General features: G+C 56.1%; 2 protein-coding genes across 2 annotated transcripts in view; both read right to left on the bottom strand.

Annotated features, from left to right (window-relative positions):
• Window positions 1–5,385: 5,385 nt before the first annotated feature.
• On the bottom strand, window positions 5,386–8,008 carry EN2 (engrailed homeobox 2). The gene is made up of 2 exons (XM_048322254.1): window positions 7,462–8,008; window positions 5,386–5,717 (listed from the first exon to the last, which is right to left on the bottom strand). The coding sequence occupies exons 1-2, from the start codon at window positions 8,006–8,008 to the stop codon at window positions 5,401–5,403; spliced, it is 864 nt and encodes a 287-aa protein (XP_048178211.1). The 3' UTR covers window positions 5,386–5,400.
• Window positions 8,009–8,741: 733 nt separating this feature from the next.
• LOC125327102 overlaps window positions 8,742–12,500 on the bottom strand; it is a 38,539-nt gene continuing 34,780 nt past the window's right edge. The window contains exons 3-4 of the mRNA XM_048306558.1: window positions 11,136–11,226; window positions 8,742–9,037 (exon numbers count right to left, since the gene is read on the bottom strand). Coding sequence (XP_048162515.1) covers window positions 8,742–9,037; window positions 11,136–11,226 — 387 coding nt within the window. The remainder of the gene's footprint in view (window positions 9,038–11,135; window positions 11,227–12,500) is intronic.

The raw sequence follows: 12,500 nt of genomic DNA, 5'->3' as shown, positions 1-12,500 counted from the left end.
CGAGGACTGAGCCCCCCCGCAGGGGAAGCCCCGGGGTCATGCGGGGAGTGGGTCTGTCCCTCCGCTCCCGTCGGTTCCCACGCACGGCCCCGCAGAGACGCGGGTCAGCCCGGCGCGTGTGTGCGTGAGACTCGCTTCTTTTTTGCTTTTTTTTTTTTTTTTTTTTAATAAGACTTTAAAATGTGTCAAACGCCAAATTTAAATTTCTTTCCAGGTCGAGGAGACGGTGGGGCGAGAGGAAGTGAGGATGACAGACGTGGGCAGGCAGGGCCGGGCAGCGGGCAGCGGGCAGGGCCGGGCAGCGGGCGGGGACTGGGATGGCCAGGGGAGGGCACTGGGCAGGGAGGGAGGTAGGAGAGGGGCTGCCGTCGGGCTCCGGGCGTAGCTGTCGGTGGAGCTGCCGGCTCCATCGTCTCTTCCTGCCTGGGCTCATCCAGGTCACTTATACCCGATGCTGAGGCCAGGCTTTGGCCGGCAGCCTTGTCTGAGTTTGCCAGGGGTTCCAAAATACGCGACAGAGCAGACTGAGGACGGGCTAGTGCTGGTTTTAGCTGCAAGGCTGGTCTCGGTGTGTGTGAGGGGGCATGGATACCCGTCCCTAGCGCTGCACAGCCCAGACCTGCCCCCTCTCCAGCTCCACAGAACCCAGCTCCGCTGTCAGGGACCGTCCCAACTTTCTGTACAGAAACCCGGGACTACCTTAAGCTTCCCAAATGTGTCTGGGTGCGTTTCTGACGGAGCCACAGAGCATCCCCCGGACTGTCACAGCTCAAACTTCTCCCCCTGCACATCCCACCGTCTCCGGCTGCTGCTCCCGGGGCCGTCCTGGGCTGCCTCGGCTCCATCCCTGCGGGAAGCGGGCACAAACCCGGCCCGAATACCCAGGTCCGGCCCCTGCCTGTGGGTGCCAGCTTCCGCTCTGCTTGTTTGTCTGTTTGTTTGTTTGTTTTTAAGACGACGCGAATTTGTTTATAAAATTGACTCGTGGCCCTTTGAAACAAGTTGTTATTAACCTTCCCCTTCTGAGCGTTCCATAATCACAGATGTTAGTTTGGAGATGATATCCAAACATCCCAGGGGTACTTTTGATAGCTGCATGGGCGGGGATTGAATGTGGCGGTCGGATATTAAATCAGCGGGATACAGAATTACTTTTTTTTCCACAAACCCGAGCTAGCTAAATAGTTTCCCCCTCTAACTCTGATATGCATTTCACAATCAATGGCGCGGACATTTGCATATATAGTGCCTGGGTGTGGGTCTGTACATCGCGTGTGCCATATCCTGCGTTAACAGGGAGCGGAGGAACACCTTCACTAAACCTCAGCGCTCAGATGCTCATTGAACAGAGTTACGGGGAAAATACGCTTAATTAATTACACGGAGGGGCTGGTTGGCGCCGGGCAAGTGCAGATGTATTTTTGTTCGGCCCTGAAATCCTTCCCTGGGATGGCTGTTAGGTTAGTTAGTTTGTTTTTTTCCTTTTTTAATTTTTTTTTTTTTTGGACTCTGCTGCTGCGGCTGGAGGGGAAAGAACCTGCCCCACTAGATGGGGGAGGGAAATCTCAATGAGAGCTGCCTGCCAGGATAAAAAGGCTGCCAGCCCTGGGACTCCAGGGCCAGTTCTGCCTCTGCTCTTGCCCCGGCGCAGCCGGATTTTGGGGGAGGCTGAGGCTCGGCTTCGGGGCTGTTGTGGGTTGGGGCTGGGGTTTTGCCTTTTCCAAAACAAAAAGGCTGCTTCAGGAAGAGGTCGTTGCTTTGCTAAAATTGCAAAAGGAGCTTGTACGGCACTTCCTTCTCTTAAAATAATTTAAAATTTTAGATTATCGAGGGCTAATTCAGCTGTGCCGTCCTTCCCGAGCCAGCGGGGAGCCGCTGCCCGGGCGTGGGAGCGCGTTCTTGCCGGCGCACGGGAAGCAGCAGCCACTCAAAGGTTGGCGAAGGCAGCAGCGGAGCGAGTCCCTCCGAACCTGCGCCTCTTCCCAAGGAAGCGCTCCCCAAAATATCGGAGGCAGGTGAGAAGTACAGCCCATGTGAGGCATCCGCTGCTCCCACTGAAGGCACGGCTTACCAAGGGCAAATATTTGGTGTTCTGCTCTGGATAAAATCCAAGCAGCAGCGAGATATTGTATGTCCTTGCTCCACAGACTGGACTAGCCTGGAGAAGTTTCACTACCATTTTTTTTTAAACTAAAACTACGTATTCCTACTGGTGTCACACATCTGTTTTCTGTTCCCAGCATTTTTTACAGGCTGGGTGAGGACAGGTGGAAACTCCACTTCTGCCTGCACTCTTAGGAGCAGGGCCAAATTTTCCCCCACTGCAGGTTTAGTGACTTCCTAAAAAAATACGAATAATATCTCCGTGGGACTTATCCACCCTCGTGTAACGCACCCACGGTGCCGTTTTGTACCATCGGACAACGGGAGCTATTTTTCAAGCCAGATTTAAAACTCTTCTTTAATGCCCACTGGCATCGGTTTTCTCCCAAGGGATAATAAATCACCTGCCTCCATTGGAGAAGATGACCAAAAAAAAAAAAAAAAAAAAAAATATCAAAAGCACGCAAACCAGAGAGGCTGGGAAAATAAAGCAAGACGGGAAGCAGGAGCCCGCAGTATCCTGGCAGCACCCCCGCATTCCCGCCGCACTCAGCCCTTGTCCCAACTCCTCCGGGCAGGTGAAGCCCTTGGTGCACCATCCCAGCGGCAGCTCCGCTCCTGGAGAATTTTGCCCTTTGAAGACTATATCCCAAAGTAGCAGCTTGAAAAAAAATAAAATACAAAATAAAATTTTAAATACACCCTTTCCCCCACCACCATCTCTTTGGTTTTATCTGGGAGCGTGTCCCCTGCAGCAGGAGCGACCCTGAGGGTGAGCGAGGCTCTGCCCTTCCTCCCTCTCCTGCCTGCGGAAAGCTATTTCGGAGCTCTTGTGCCCTTTGTCGCAGCAAGGCGGATGATCGTTTTATTTTGTCCAGCCTGTCCTAAAATCGTGGTACTGTCATTTCCCGGGGTCGCCAAGTATTTTACAGGGTGCCTGGTTTCGTGGCGTGGCATCGGCAATATTCCATCCCCTCTTCCCGAGCTCCAGGGTTACGGGTTTTTCTAGCAGAGGTTTTCCAAACGCAGTCTGTCAGAGCATCACACCACCGGGTATTTAAAGTCTTGAAAAGGTGAAACCTGTTGACAGTACGTGAGATTAAAGAGATTTTCCTTTCCGTTTCCAGCTCCTTTTGAGCAGGAGGAGTGCCCGAGAGGGGCTCAGTGCTGGCTGGCGTTCGTCCTCTCCTTCAGCCTAGAAATGAATCCCCCAAAGTTTCCTCATTAAGTCAAAAGGCTGATGAAACGCCTGGCTGCAAAACCACCTCTCTCATAAATCGCCACGGATTTTACCGCCCCAACCCCACCCCCGTAAAGAGTTGAAACTACGAAATACTTCTAATTCCAGCTCCAACGCTCAGAAGTGCAGTCTAAAGGCTGAATGAACATTTAGGGATACATATTCCCGAGTAGCTCCATTGTAACGTCTGAGTGCCACGGGTTTGATTTCGTAATAAAGGGGGTTGTTTGGATGGGTTTTTTTAATTATTTAATGCAGTCCTCGAGAATCGAGACACACAAAATGCAGCGAGAATGTTCACAATGTTGAGAACACAGTTGTAAATAGAAACATTCATATTTCATCCGATTATAAATATTTGATACTGCAATTGTAAAATGCACATGTTTTATAAACTGGAGAGAAGAAAAAAAAATCCTTTGCTTTCTTGCTAAAAGGCGAAGTCATTTAATCTTGGCTCCTAAGCAGCTGATGGTTATTCACAGAATTTAAAATTACAGTTTTTATTTTATAGCTGGATTCTTTCCTTCTTTTTTTTTTTCCTTTCTTTTTTTTTTCTTTTTTAATTTTATACTACTATGTACAGTGTGTATCTATTAGAGCTGCAAAATAAAGAGGTTTTAAGGCAAAGCGAGAAGTTTTTCCCCCCCACAAACAGCGTCGCAGGAGAACCCGTTCCTGAGCAGCTGCCCACGCACACCCAGGCCCACGCGGGACAAATCCCCCCTCCGGAGCGGGCAGAGGGACCCCACGCTCCGGGACAAACGGGTTCAACGCAGCACAGCGCCTCGAACCCCCCAAAAACTCCGACTACAGGGAGGTGTCTGCGTGAGGAAGGGGGTGTGGGGAGAAGCACCCACCCGCACGCTGCCGCGGAGCGTCGCGCCAGCGGGGACCGCGCTGCGGAGGGGAAGGAACAACTGAAAATGGTACTTTTGGGGGGGAGGGGGGGCTAAAACGCTCCCAAATGTTTCGGGGAGGTGGTGCCGGAGCGGAGCCGGGTCCCATCCCTCGGCTGCCCTCCGCGGAGGGGCACGGGGGCCGTGAGGGAGCAGTATCCCGGAGGGGCTCTCGCTTTTCGGAGACGGGGTTCCCGAAGTTTTCCCAACAAGTTGGAAGGGGGGGTGCTAACCCCATCTCTATCCCGCATCCACGCCTGCATTCCGCATCCACGGACGCCCGTGGCTCTCGCTGGCGGTGATGAAGGAGTAGAGGCTCAGGAAAGGCCCCCGGGCATGTTTCGAGACGGTGCTTTGAGATTTGTTTCCCTAACGTTACTTATATTTTTCTTTCTTTTAAAATTAAATTCTCCTCGTCTATCCCCAAAATCAAGCCCAGACACCCCAACTCCAAAAAAAAGCCAAAAAAAGCCACCAAACCAAAAAACCACTACAACCATCAAAAAAAAAAAAAAAAAAAAAAAGGAAAAAAAAAAGGAAAAAAAAAAAAGAGAAAAAGTTAGGGGTGGGGTGAAAAAAAAAGTTTAAACTCATAGAACAAATAGGAGAACTATTTATTCGGTTCACAGTCGTGTGAAATGCAGCAATAAAAATCTTTGGACTTCAGCAAAAGTTGTTTTTAATTTTTTTTTTGAATTTCAAAAAACAGCGTCCAATGTCCATTAAAACTGCGCTTAAGTCTATAAAAAAAGTAACTTAAGCTTAAAAAAAAAATCATAAAGATAGCATCTAAAAACTCCATACAACCAAAAAAAAAAAAAAATCAAAAAAAACCAACGAAACCAAACAAGCCCAAACCCCCGAAACCAAAACCAACCAACCAACAAAGAAATTTAAAAAAAAATTATAATCAGATATCTTGGATTTTTACACCACCTTACCTGTAAATTATATATACATAGAATATTGCAGAATTATATCTAATACACAATATTTTCACTATTAATGCTGGTATAATCTTTATACACTGGCCCTTATGTTTCTTTTTATTTTTTTAATTAAATTATTGCATTGTATAAACTTTGACTGCAAACAGCCCCCCCACCCCTGCCTCCCCCCTCCCTCCCTCGCTTCCCTCCCGGCCCCCCTTTCCCTTGGCTATTCACTGTCCGACTTGCCGTCTTTCGCCGTGGTGGAGTGGTTGTAGAGCCCCTGGGCCATGAGATGCACTGCCAGGGAGTTCTTACTGCCCGTCGCCTTCTTGATCTTGGCTCGTTTATTCTGGAACCAGATTTTGATCTGGGACTCGTTGAGCCCGAGCTCCTGGGCCAGGCTCTGCCGCCGCTGCTCCGTCAGGTACCGGTTCGTCTGGAACTCGGCCTTGAGTCTCTGCAGCTGCTCGGCGGTGAAGGCGGTGCGTGGCCGCTTGTCCTCCTTGTTGGGGTTCTTCTTCTTTGGTTTGCGGGAGCGGGGACCTACGGCCGGGAGAGAGGAGAGGCACCGACACCGCCACGCTCTGCTGCGGGCGGCCCCGCGCCGGGCGCGCTCCCGCGTGGGGGGCACCCACGCTCTGGCAGCACCAGCTCCTCGGAGGGAAGCAGCCCCGCTTTGTGCCTCCGCTGGGGATGCTCGGGAGGCGGCGGAGCGGGAGCCGCAGCCCCCGGCGCCCCCGCAGCCCCCCGCGCCCCCGCTCGCTGCCCGGCTGCCCCCCCGCCCCCGCGGCCCCTTCCTCCCCAGCCAGAAACGCAGCCACCGACCCTCTGTGTCCCAAGAATCCCCGGCAAGCAAAGCCTGCACCAGGAGCAGCAGCACGGAGCTAAATTTTATACCCTGAACAGATTTTATTTTTTTTTTTTTAAGAAAACCTCTTTACTTTTTCTACTTTTTTTTTTTTTTTTTCGGTGAGTCACGATAAAAATTCTAGTGGAAATTCTCTTCCAGTTTACTTGGCCAGAAGCATTCCGCCTCTCCGCTGCAGTGCCCATATGGCGCTGCGCGGCCCGATCCGAATCGCCGGGATTATTCTCGGGAATATTATTCTCGGCAGCACAAGGAGCCTTTTCTGCCCGGGCCGAGCCATTGTGAGGATGTATGTTAATTAAATATTAACAAAGGAGAGCACTGGAGAACAATGGAGTAAATTCCAATTCAGCTCTGAATATTACCTCTGAGTAAGAGTTTGTTTTCAGACATTACGAACTAATTTTCATCTCGTTTTACGATCCCTTCGTCAGCTAGCCGGCTCCCGGGCGAAAATCCTACCTCGCCGCTTTTGTAAGAAAAAGACCCATATTTTTTCTTCTCCCTGGGAGCAGATCTCCTGACTGGTGTTTTCCATGCCTCCCTCCAGTGCTTTCTACTTGTTTTTAACCAGGGTTTTACCGATCTGCCGAAGCCAGCCCTCCTGTCCCCGCGGTAGCAAAAGGACATTTTATCCCCTGCTTTTTATTTTTTTGGGTTTTTAAAATTTTTTTTTTTAAGATAATTTCAGGACGTTCTGCCCAAGCCTTTGCCAAAGGACGGACTCTGCCAAAGAAGTTTCCCGGCTCTTGGAAATGTCCTCTTGCCCCCACAGAGCTGATCTACAGCATATGGGGGGAAATTAAAAGAAAGAAACGAAACGGCGGCCGCTTGGAGGCCTCTTTTAGAGAAATAAACGATCGCGGATTGTTTCTGGCCAAAAAGGACTAATCAAAACAAGGCGAGGCCTATAGAAATGCCACCTCCCCTTCCCAAAACCCAGCACGGGAGGGGTTCCCGGCAGGGAAAAGGAGAGCTCGCCGAGAGGATGAGCGGGGAGCCCGAAGCCAGATTTTTTTCCTCCCTCTTTGATAAAACTCGTCTGTTGGTGGGAAATGCCCCGAGCCCAGGCGGCCTCAGCTCCTCCGCAGCGGCGGAGACGGAGGGAGGGACCCCCGTTCCCTCCTCGTCCCTGGGGCTCCGCGCACCCCCAGCCGCCCCTTCATCTTCACGCATTTTAAGCAACTCGCCCACCCCCCACTCCCCTCCCCCCCCAAAAAAAAAACCCAAACAAACCCCCCCCCCCCCAAAATCAAAGTCCAAACAGAAAAAAAAAGCCAGAAGAAGACGGAGAGGGAAAGGGGAGCGGGATCTTTTCCCCGCCGCTTCCCGGCCTCGCGCGCGGGCGGAGGCGGTCCGGGGACCCCAGGGAAGGGGCTGCGGCGCCGGGGAGCGGGGCTGCGACGGGGCAGCGCTTACCTGAGGAGGGCCGGTCCGAGTACCGCGTGCAGTACACCCAGGCGGGCCACAGCATGGGCTGGTTCCCGGCGTTGGAGCTGGCCTGGGAGCTATCCGAGTCCGAGCTCACCGACAGGTCGCCGCCGCTCAGCCCCCGCGCCTTCAGGGCCGCCTCCAGCGCCGCGGGGTCCCCCCCCTTCTTGGCGGCGCCGTGCAGGGCCAGCCCGGCGGGGCCGCCCTCCCCCCGGCCCGGCGAGCCCGCCCCGCTGCCGGGCAGCGGAGCCCCGGGGGCCGGCGCCGCGGCGGGGCTGCGGCGGCTCTCCGCGCCGGGCCGCCGGGGCTCTCCGCCGGGGCCGCCCGCCTCCTTCCTCCGCCCGAACTCGGGCCGCAGGATGTTGTCGATGAAGAAGTTGGTGATGCGGTGCGGGTGCGGGTGGGGGTGTGGGGGGTCACCGGGGGGGAGCAGCAGCCCCCGCCGCCCGCCGCCGCCGCCGCCGGGCTCCGCGTCGCCGCCGGACTCCTGCGGCTCGGCCGCCTCCTCCCGGGGGCTCCGGCCGCCCTCCTCCATGCTGCGCGGCCGCCCCGCCGACGGCTCCGCTGCCCGCCCGCCGCCGACCGGGCGCTGCCGAGCGCTGTCTGTTGTTGTTGCTGCAGTCGGTTGTTCTTTATTTTAATTTTTTAATATATATATTTATATATATATATGTATATATATATACACGCACACACAGGTGTCTATTTGCTTTCGTTTCTCCTGGCTTCGCCCGGCATTCAAAATCCAGAGTTTGAAAAAAAAAAAAAAAAAAGAAAAAAAAATTAAAATTAAGAGTAATTAAAAAAAAAATTAAGAGACAAATGAAGGGAGACCCGCAAGCCAGCAGCCGAGCCTGCACCACTTCCAACTTTGCCAAAAAATGAAAACACAGGGGCTCCGGTCCTCCCGCCGCCGCTCGCCTCCTCCCGCCGCCGCTCAGCCGCTCGGTCCCGCGGCGCGCTGCCGCCTGCTCCCCCGGCCGCCGCCGCCGCGCCTCATCCGCGGAGGAAAAATTAGCGATAATAAAAATAATAATAATTGGGGAGCGGAGGGGGGGTGTAAGAGCAAAACCGAAGCGCCGGTGTCGGGGCGGGGTGTAGGCGGGCTCTCAGCAGCCGGTGTCCCGCGGAGGGCAGGGCGGTGAGGGGCGCCCCGCGGGGCTCCGGCCGGCAGCGCCTCGCCCCGCGCCGCCCCGCGCCCGCACATGCGGGGGCCGCCGCGGGTGGGGGGGCGTCCCGCCCTGCCCTGCCGCCCGCCCTGCGCCGCGCTACGCCCCTGCGGCCGCCGCCGCCGCGCCCGGGCACTTCCACTCGGGTTGTTGTCCTTTAGGTTTTAACGGGGCCCCCGCCGCTGACGTCGCCGGCCCGGGCGCTCCGACACGTGCCTCGGGCCAATGGAAGCCCGGGCGAGCGCACACGTGGTGCGGGGCGCCCCGGTAAGTGACAGCGCCCACGCCCCTCCCCCGGACGGGCCCGGGCGCCGCGGGGATGCGCGGGGGGGAGCTGGGGGTGCCCCGCCGCTGGGCGCGCACCGCCGCCCCTCGCCCGCGTGTGCCCCCCACCCCTGATGGGCGATGAGTTGCCGGGGGTTTAATTGCCCCGGTGTTTACCGGGGGAGGGGGCCGGCATCCCACAATTCCTTGCAGAAACGCATAAATAATATTAAGCGAGCGGCGGCGATACAAAGGGGTCCTGTGGGGGGGGGGGGGCGGAACAGGCCCTGCCCGGGGCCCGCGGGCTGCCCGGGGGGGCGCGTCCCCTCCCCGCAGCGCGGTTCGGCGGTAATTGACTCGTCCTTCCCGCAGCCGGACAGGAGCTTTTGGTCAGCCCTGACTGCTCCCCAAACGGCATCGCGGGCCGTTCTGCCCCCAAAAACGCCGGCCCGTCACCCTCTGGACCCCCCAAAAGCCCTTGCCTCTTTAGGACGGGAAAGCTGCAGCTGCTGCGTTGCTTGTCTTTAGGGAGAAATACCCAGAAACAAAATTAGGGAGCAAAGTGCGGCTGGATAGACGAAGGGTTAGGGGGGCTGAACAGGTTGCGGGGCGCGGGTCCTCCGCGGGGAGCGCGAGAGAGGGACGAGGAGGCGGGAGAGGGTCACCCCCCCGCAGCCGACCCATTATCCCTGTTCGGGGCCCGCACGGTGCCACCGCCCCGACGGGGCGCTCACCGAGGAGCTGAGCGACCCCGCCGAGGGCCGAGCAGGGTCGGGAGGTGTTGGCTCGGCCCCAGTGTCGGCCGCATCCCGACCGCCGTCTCTGCCCCTAAGTGACGTTTTTATTTGGAGGTGGCTTCCCTGCGGTGACATGCATCACTCGCCACCTTGAAGGAAAGGGACAGTGAGCCTTTCCTCTCCTCTTCTTCTTTTCTTTTTTCCTTCATCTTTCTTTTCCTTTTTGCTTTCCTTTTTCTTATCCTTTTTATTTCCCCTTTTCTTTTCCTTTTATTTTTCATTTGTATTTAATTTTAAATTCATTCCCCTATTTTCTTTGTATTTCGCAGCGGGTCGGATCCATCAGCGAAGACCCGCAGTGGCTGATCCAAAGTTGTTTTGCTCAAACAAGCACCCAGAGGTTAATTTCTTCAAGAGCCCCATGAAAAGCGATTAGCCTGTCTCCCAAGAAGTATTTTACAATTACTTGGAAGCTCTCGCTTTGCTGCTACCCCATAATTAAACGTGTTCAAGGTGCTGCACTTCAAATATTTCGCTCCCGGGCGGACCCAAGTTACCGATAAAAACTTTAAACCTCCTTGAACCCCGCGTTACCTGCCCGCTCGCTGCCGGTACAGCGTTAACCTTCCCATTCGTTGTCCCGCTCCTTCGCGGGAATATTTATACCCTGCATGGGACAGGGAGGAGAATTCCTGAGGTAAACTCCGAAGTAGGAGATAAACAAAGCTGTACAAAACAATTACTGCATCTGCCTGTCCTCTGACAATAATCCAGCACCTCAGGTATGCAGAGGCAGCGGGGGGGCGGCGGGGGGTGAAGGGGTGATCTGATACCGAACCGAAGAAATCTGAACGGTCTATTTTTTTTTTTTTCCCAAGGTTATTTTTATCTGGGAGCTCAATCTCTGTAGAAACGTTCCCCAGCAGCACTACTGCTCGCCGGTCTGCGGTCGCCTCGCAAGCGGCATCGCGGCGTGCGGGGGCTTTTCCTCGGGAACCACTGTGGGTCACTGGGAGAGGTGGCTTGAAAATGGGAGTTTGGCTTCGTTTGCTTCTTTGCTTCAGCCTCCTCTCGCAGACCTAGTGCCTGCAAATGTCACCTCTCTGCACACCAGCCATATTTCTTTTCCTTATGCGCTCCGCGTAGTTCCAACGAGGCTCATTCCATGCTGCCACCTTTTAAAAAATTTATATGTTTTCCCTCCCTCAAACAGGTGAGTGTGCGGGTGCAGCGGAACCCCCACACTCTGCCCTTTGCTCGGTGCTTTTGGCACTGAGAACTTTAGAAACGGAATGACAACCCGGCAGCTCGGTACGGGGAAGGAGGGAGGGAGATTGCGGCCGACCCCCGCCCGCCGGCGGGCAGCGGGCAGGCTCCGCGGCCGGGGCCGGGCTGCGGGCAGGCTCTTGGGCTGTTTGTGCGGCTCCTCCGAGCAAACCCTCCTTCCAGATTTTCCCCACACTTGGGAAATAAACAAAACAAAACAACAAACCCCGAGGTGCTGGGAAGTCAAAATGCCCGGAGCCGTAGTGGAAGCCCAGGGAGATGTTGCACCTCCTGTCCTCCCAGCGTGGAATGACTGCCTGCAAAACGCAGGCATGCACCAAATTTCGCCGGGTTTACAGCAATTCCCCCATTTCCAGCCAGCCCCTGCCCGTGCCGCCGGGGGAGGTCTGGCAGCGACGCTACCCCGTGGGCACAGCCTGGGCACACCGCCGCGCCTCCGGCAGCCCCCATGTGCCTCCCGCTCACACCCGGCATCGCTTGATTTCCGAGCGAAGCCTTTGAGGCAGCTTTGCCAGCGCCTTGGAGCTGCTGGGGGAGGATGGAGGAGAGGGGAGAGGTCGCTGCTCCTTTGCCAGGCTGCCCGTGCCGCAGGCAGTGTGCCCGGCGCTGCCCGGCCTTGCCTGGGCTCTCGCATCAATTTTGGAAGGGGAAACCCAGCAGCGACGCCCGCCTAGCCCTGCCCAGGCTTTCCTGGAGCCAGCGGGCCGGGAGAACTCAGCCAGCACGGCCGCATTATCCCCGTGCCGCCGGCTTCTCCCTGCACCGCCGGCAACCACTAAAATGAAGAACATGAAACCTCTGGGTTTTCCCAATTTCCCCCATGCCAGGCAGGATGAAGGGCGCTTTCCAGCCGCCGGGGTCCCCCCCCGCAGCCTGTCGTGAGACCGGCAGCGCCCATCCAACCACTTCACGCGGGGATACTTTCCTATCAACGGGGGCAAACAGACAGGTTGGAAACCCTGGCTTCCACTTTCTTGCAAGATCATGAAAATTTTATGAGCTGCTCGTGGCGAGGGCAGAACCCGCTGTTGCCGCGCCCGGCCCGGCCCGAGACGGGGCTCCCCGCGGAACGGAGGAGGGCACCGATGTGGGGCACGGAGGATGCTCGAGAGGGAACGGATGAGGGTGAATGTCAGAGTCCTGACTCGGGAAGTTGCGTTCGGTCACGGCTACCGTTCGCAGCAAGGGGTGTCGGGGAGCAGCCAGCCCCCCACCGCCTCCCCTTCCCACGGGAGGGAGGGTGCGCGGGTGGGGTGGGAGTGCCGGACCCTGGCTCGCCCTGCCCCTGGCCCGGCCCTGCCCCTGGCTCGCCCTGCCCCTGGCCCTGTCCCCTCGCTGCCCCGTCCTTTCCCTGCACTCCCCCGGCCCCTCTTCTTGCCCTGCCCACGAGGAGCAGCGCCCTCCCCTCCCGCCCGCCGGCTGGGACTGGGGACAGCCCTTCCGGCCCCAATCGAAAACGATCATACAAAAATAACAAAAGCCTCCAATTTTGTCAAAATTAGTTAGAAAGTAAGGGTAAACAACAGCCCAGAGCACAATAATATGGTGGTCGGCAAAAGAAAGAATGAAG

This window comes from Corvus hawaiiensis, chromosome 1, assembly GCF_020740725.1.
Source record: "Corvus hawaiiensis isolate bCorHaw1 chromosome 1, bCorHaw1.pri.cur, whole genome shotgun sequence".
Classification (NCBI taxonomy): Eukaryota; Metazoa; Chordata; class Aves; order Passeriformes; family Corvidae; genus Corvus; species Corvus hawaiiensis.
The sequence above is the reverse complement of the archived record's forward strand: the minus strand, read 5'-3'. Positions and strand labels throughout refer to the sequence as shown.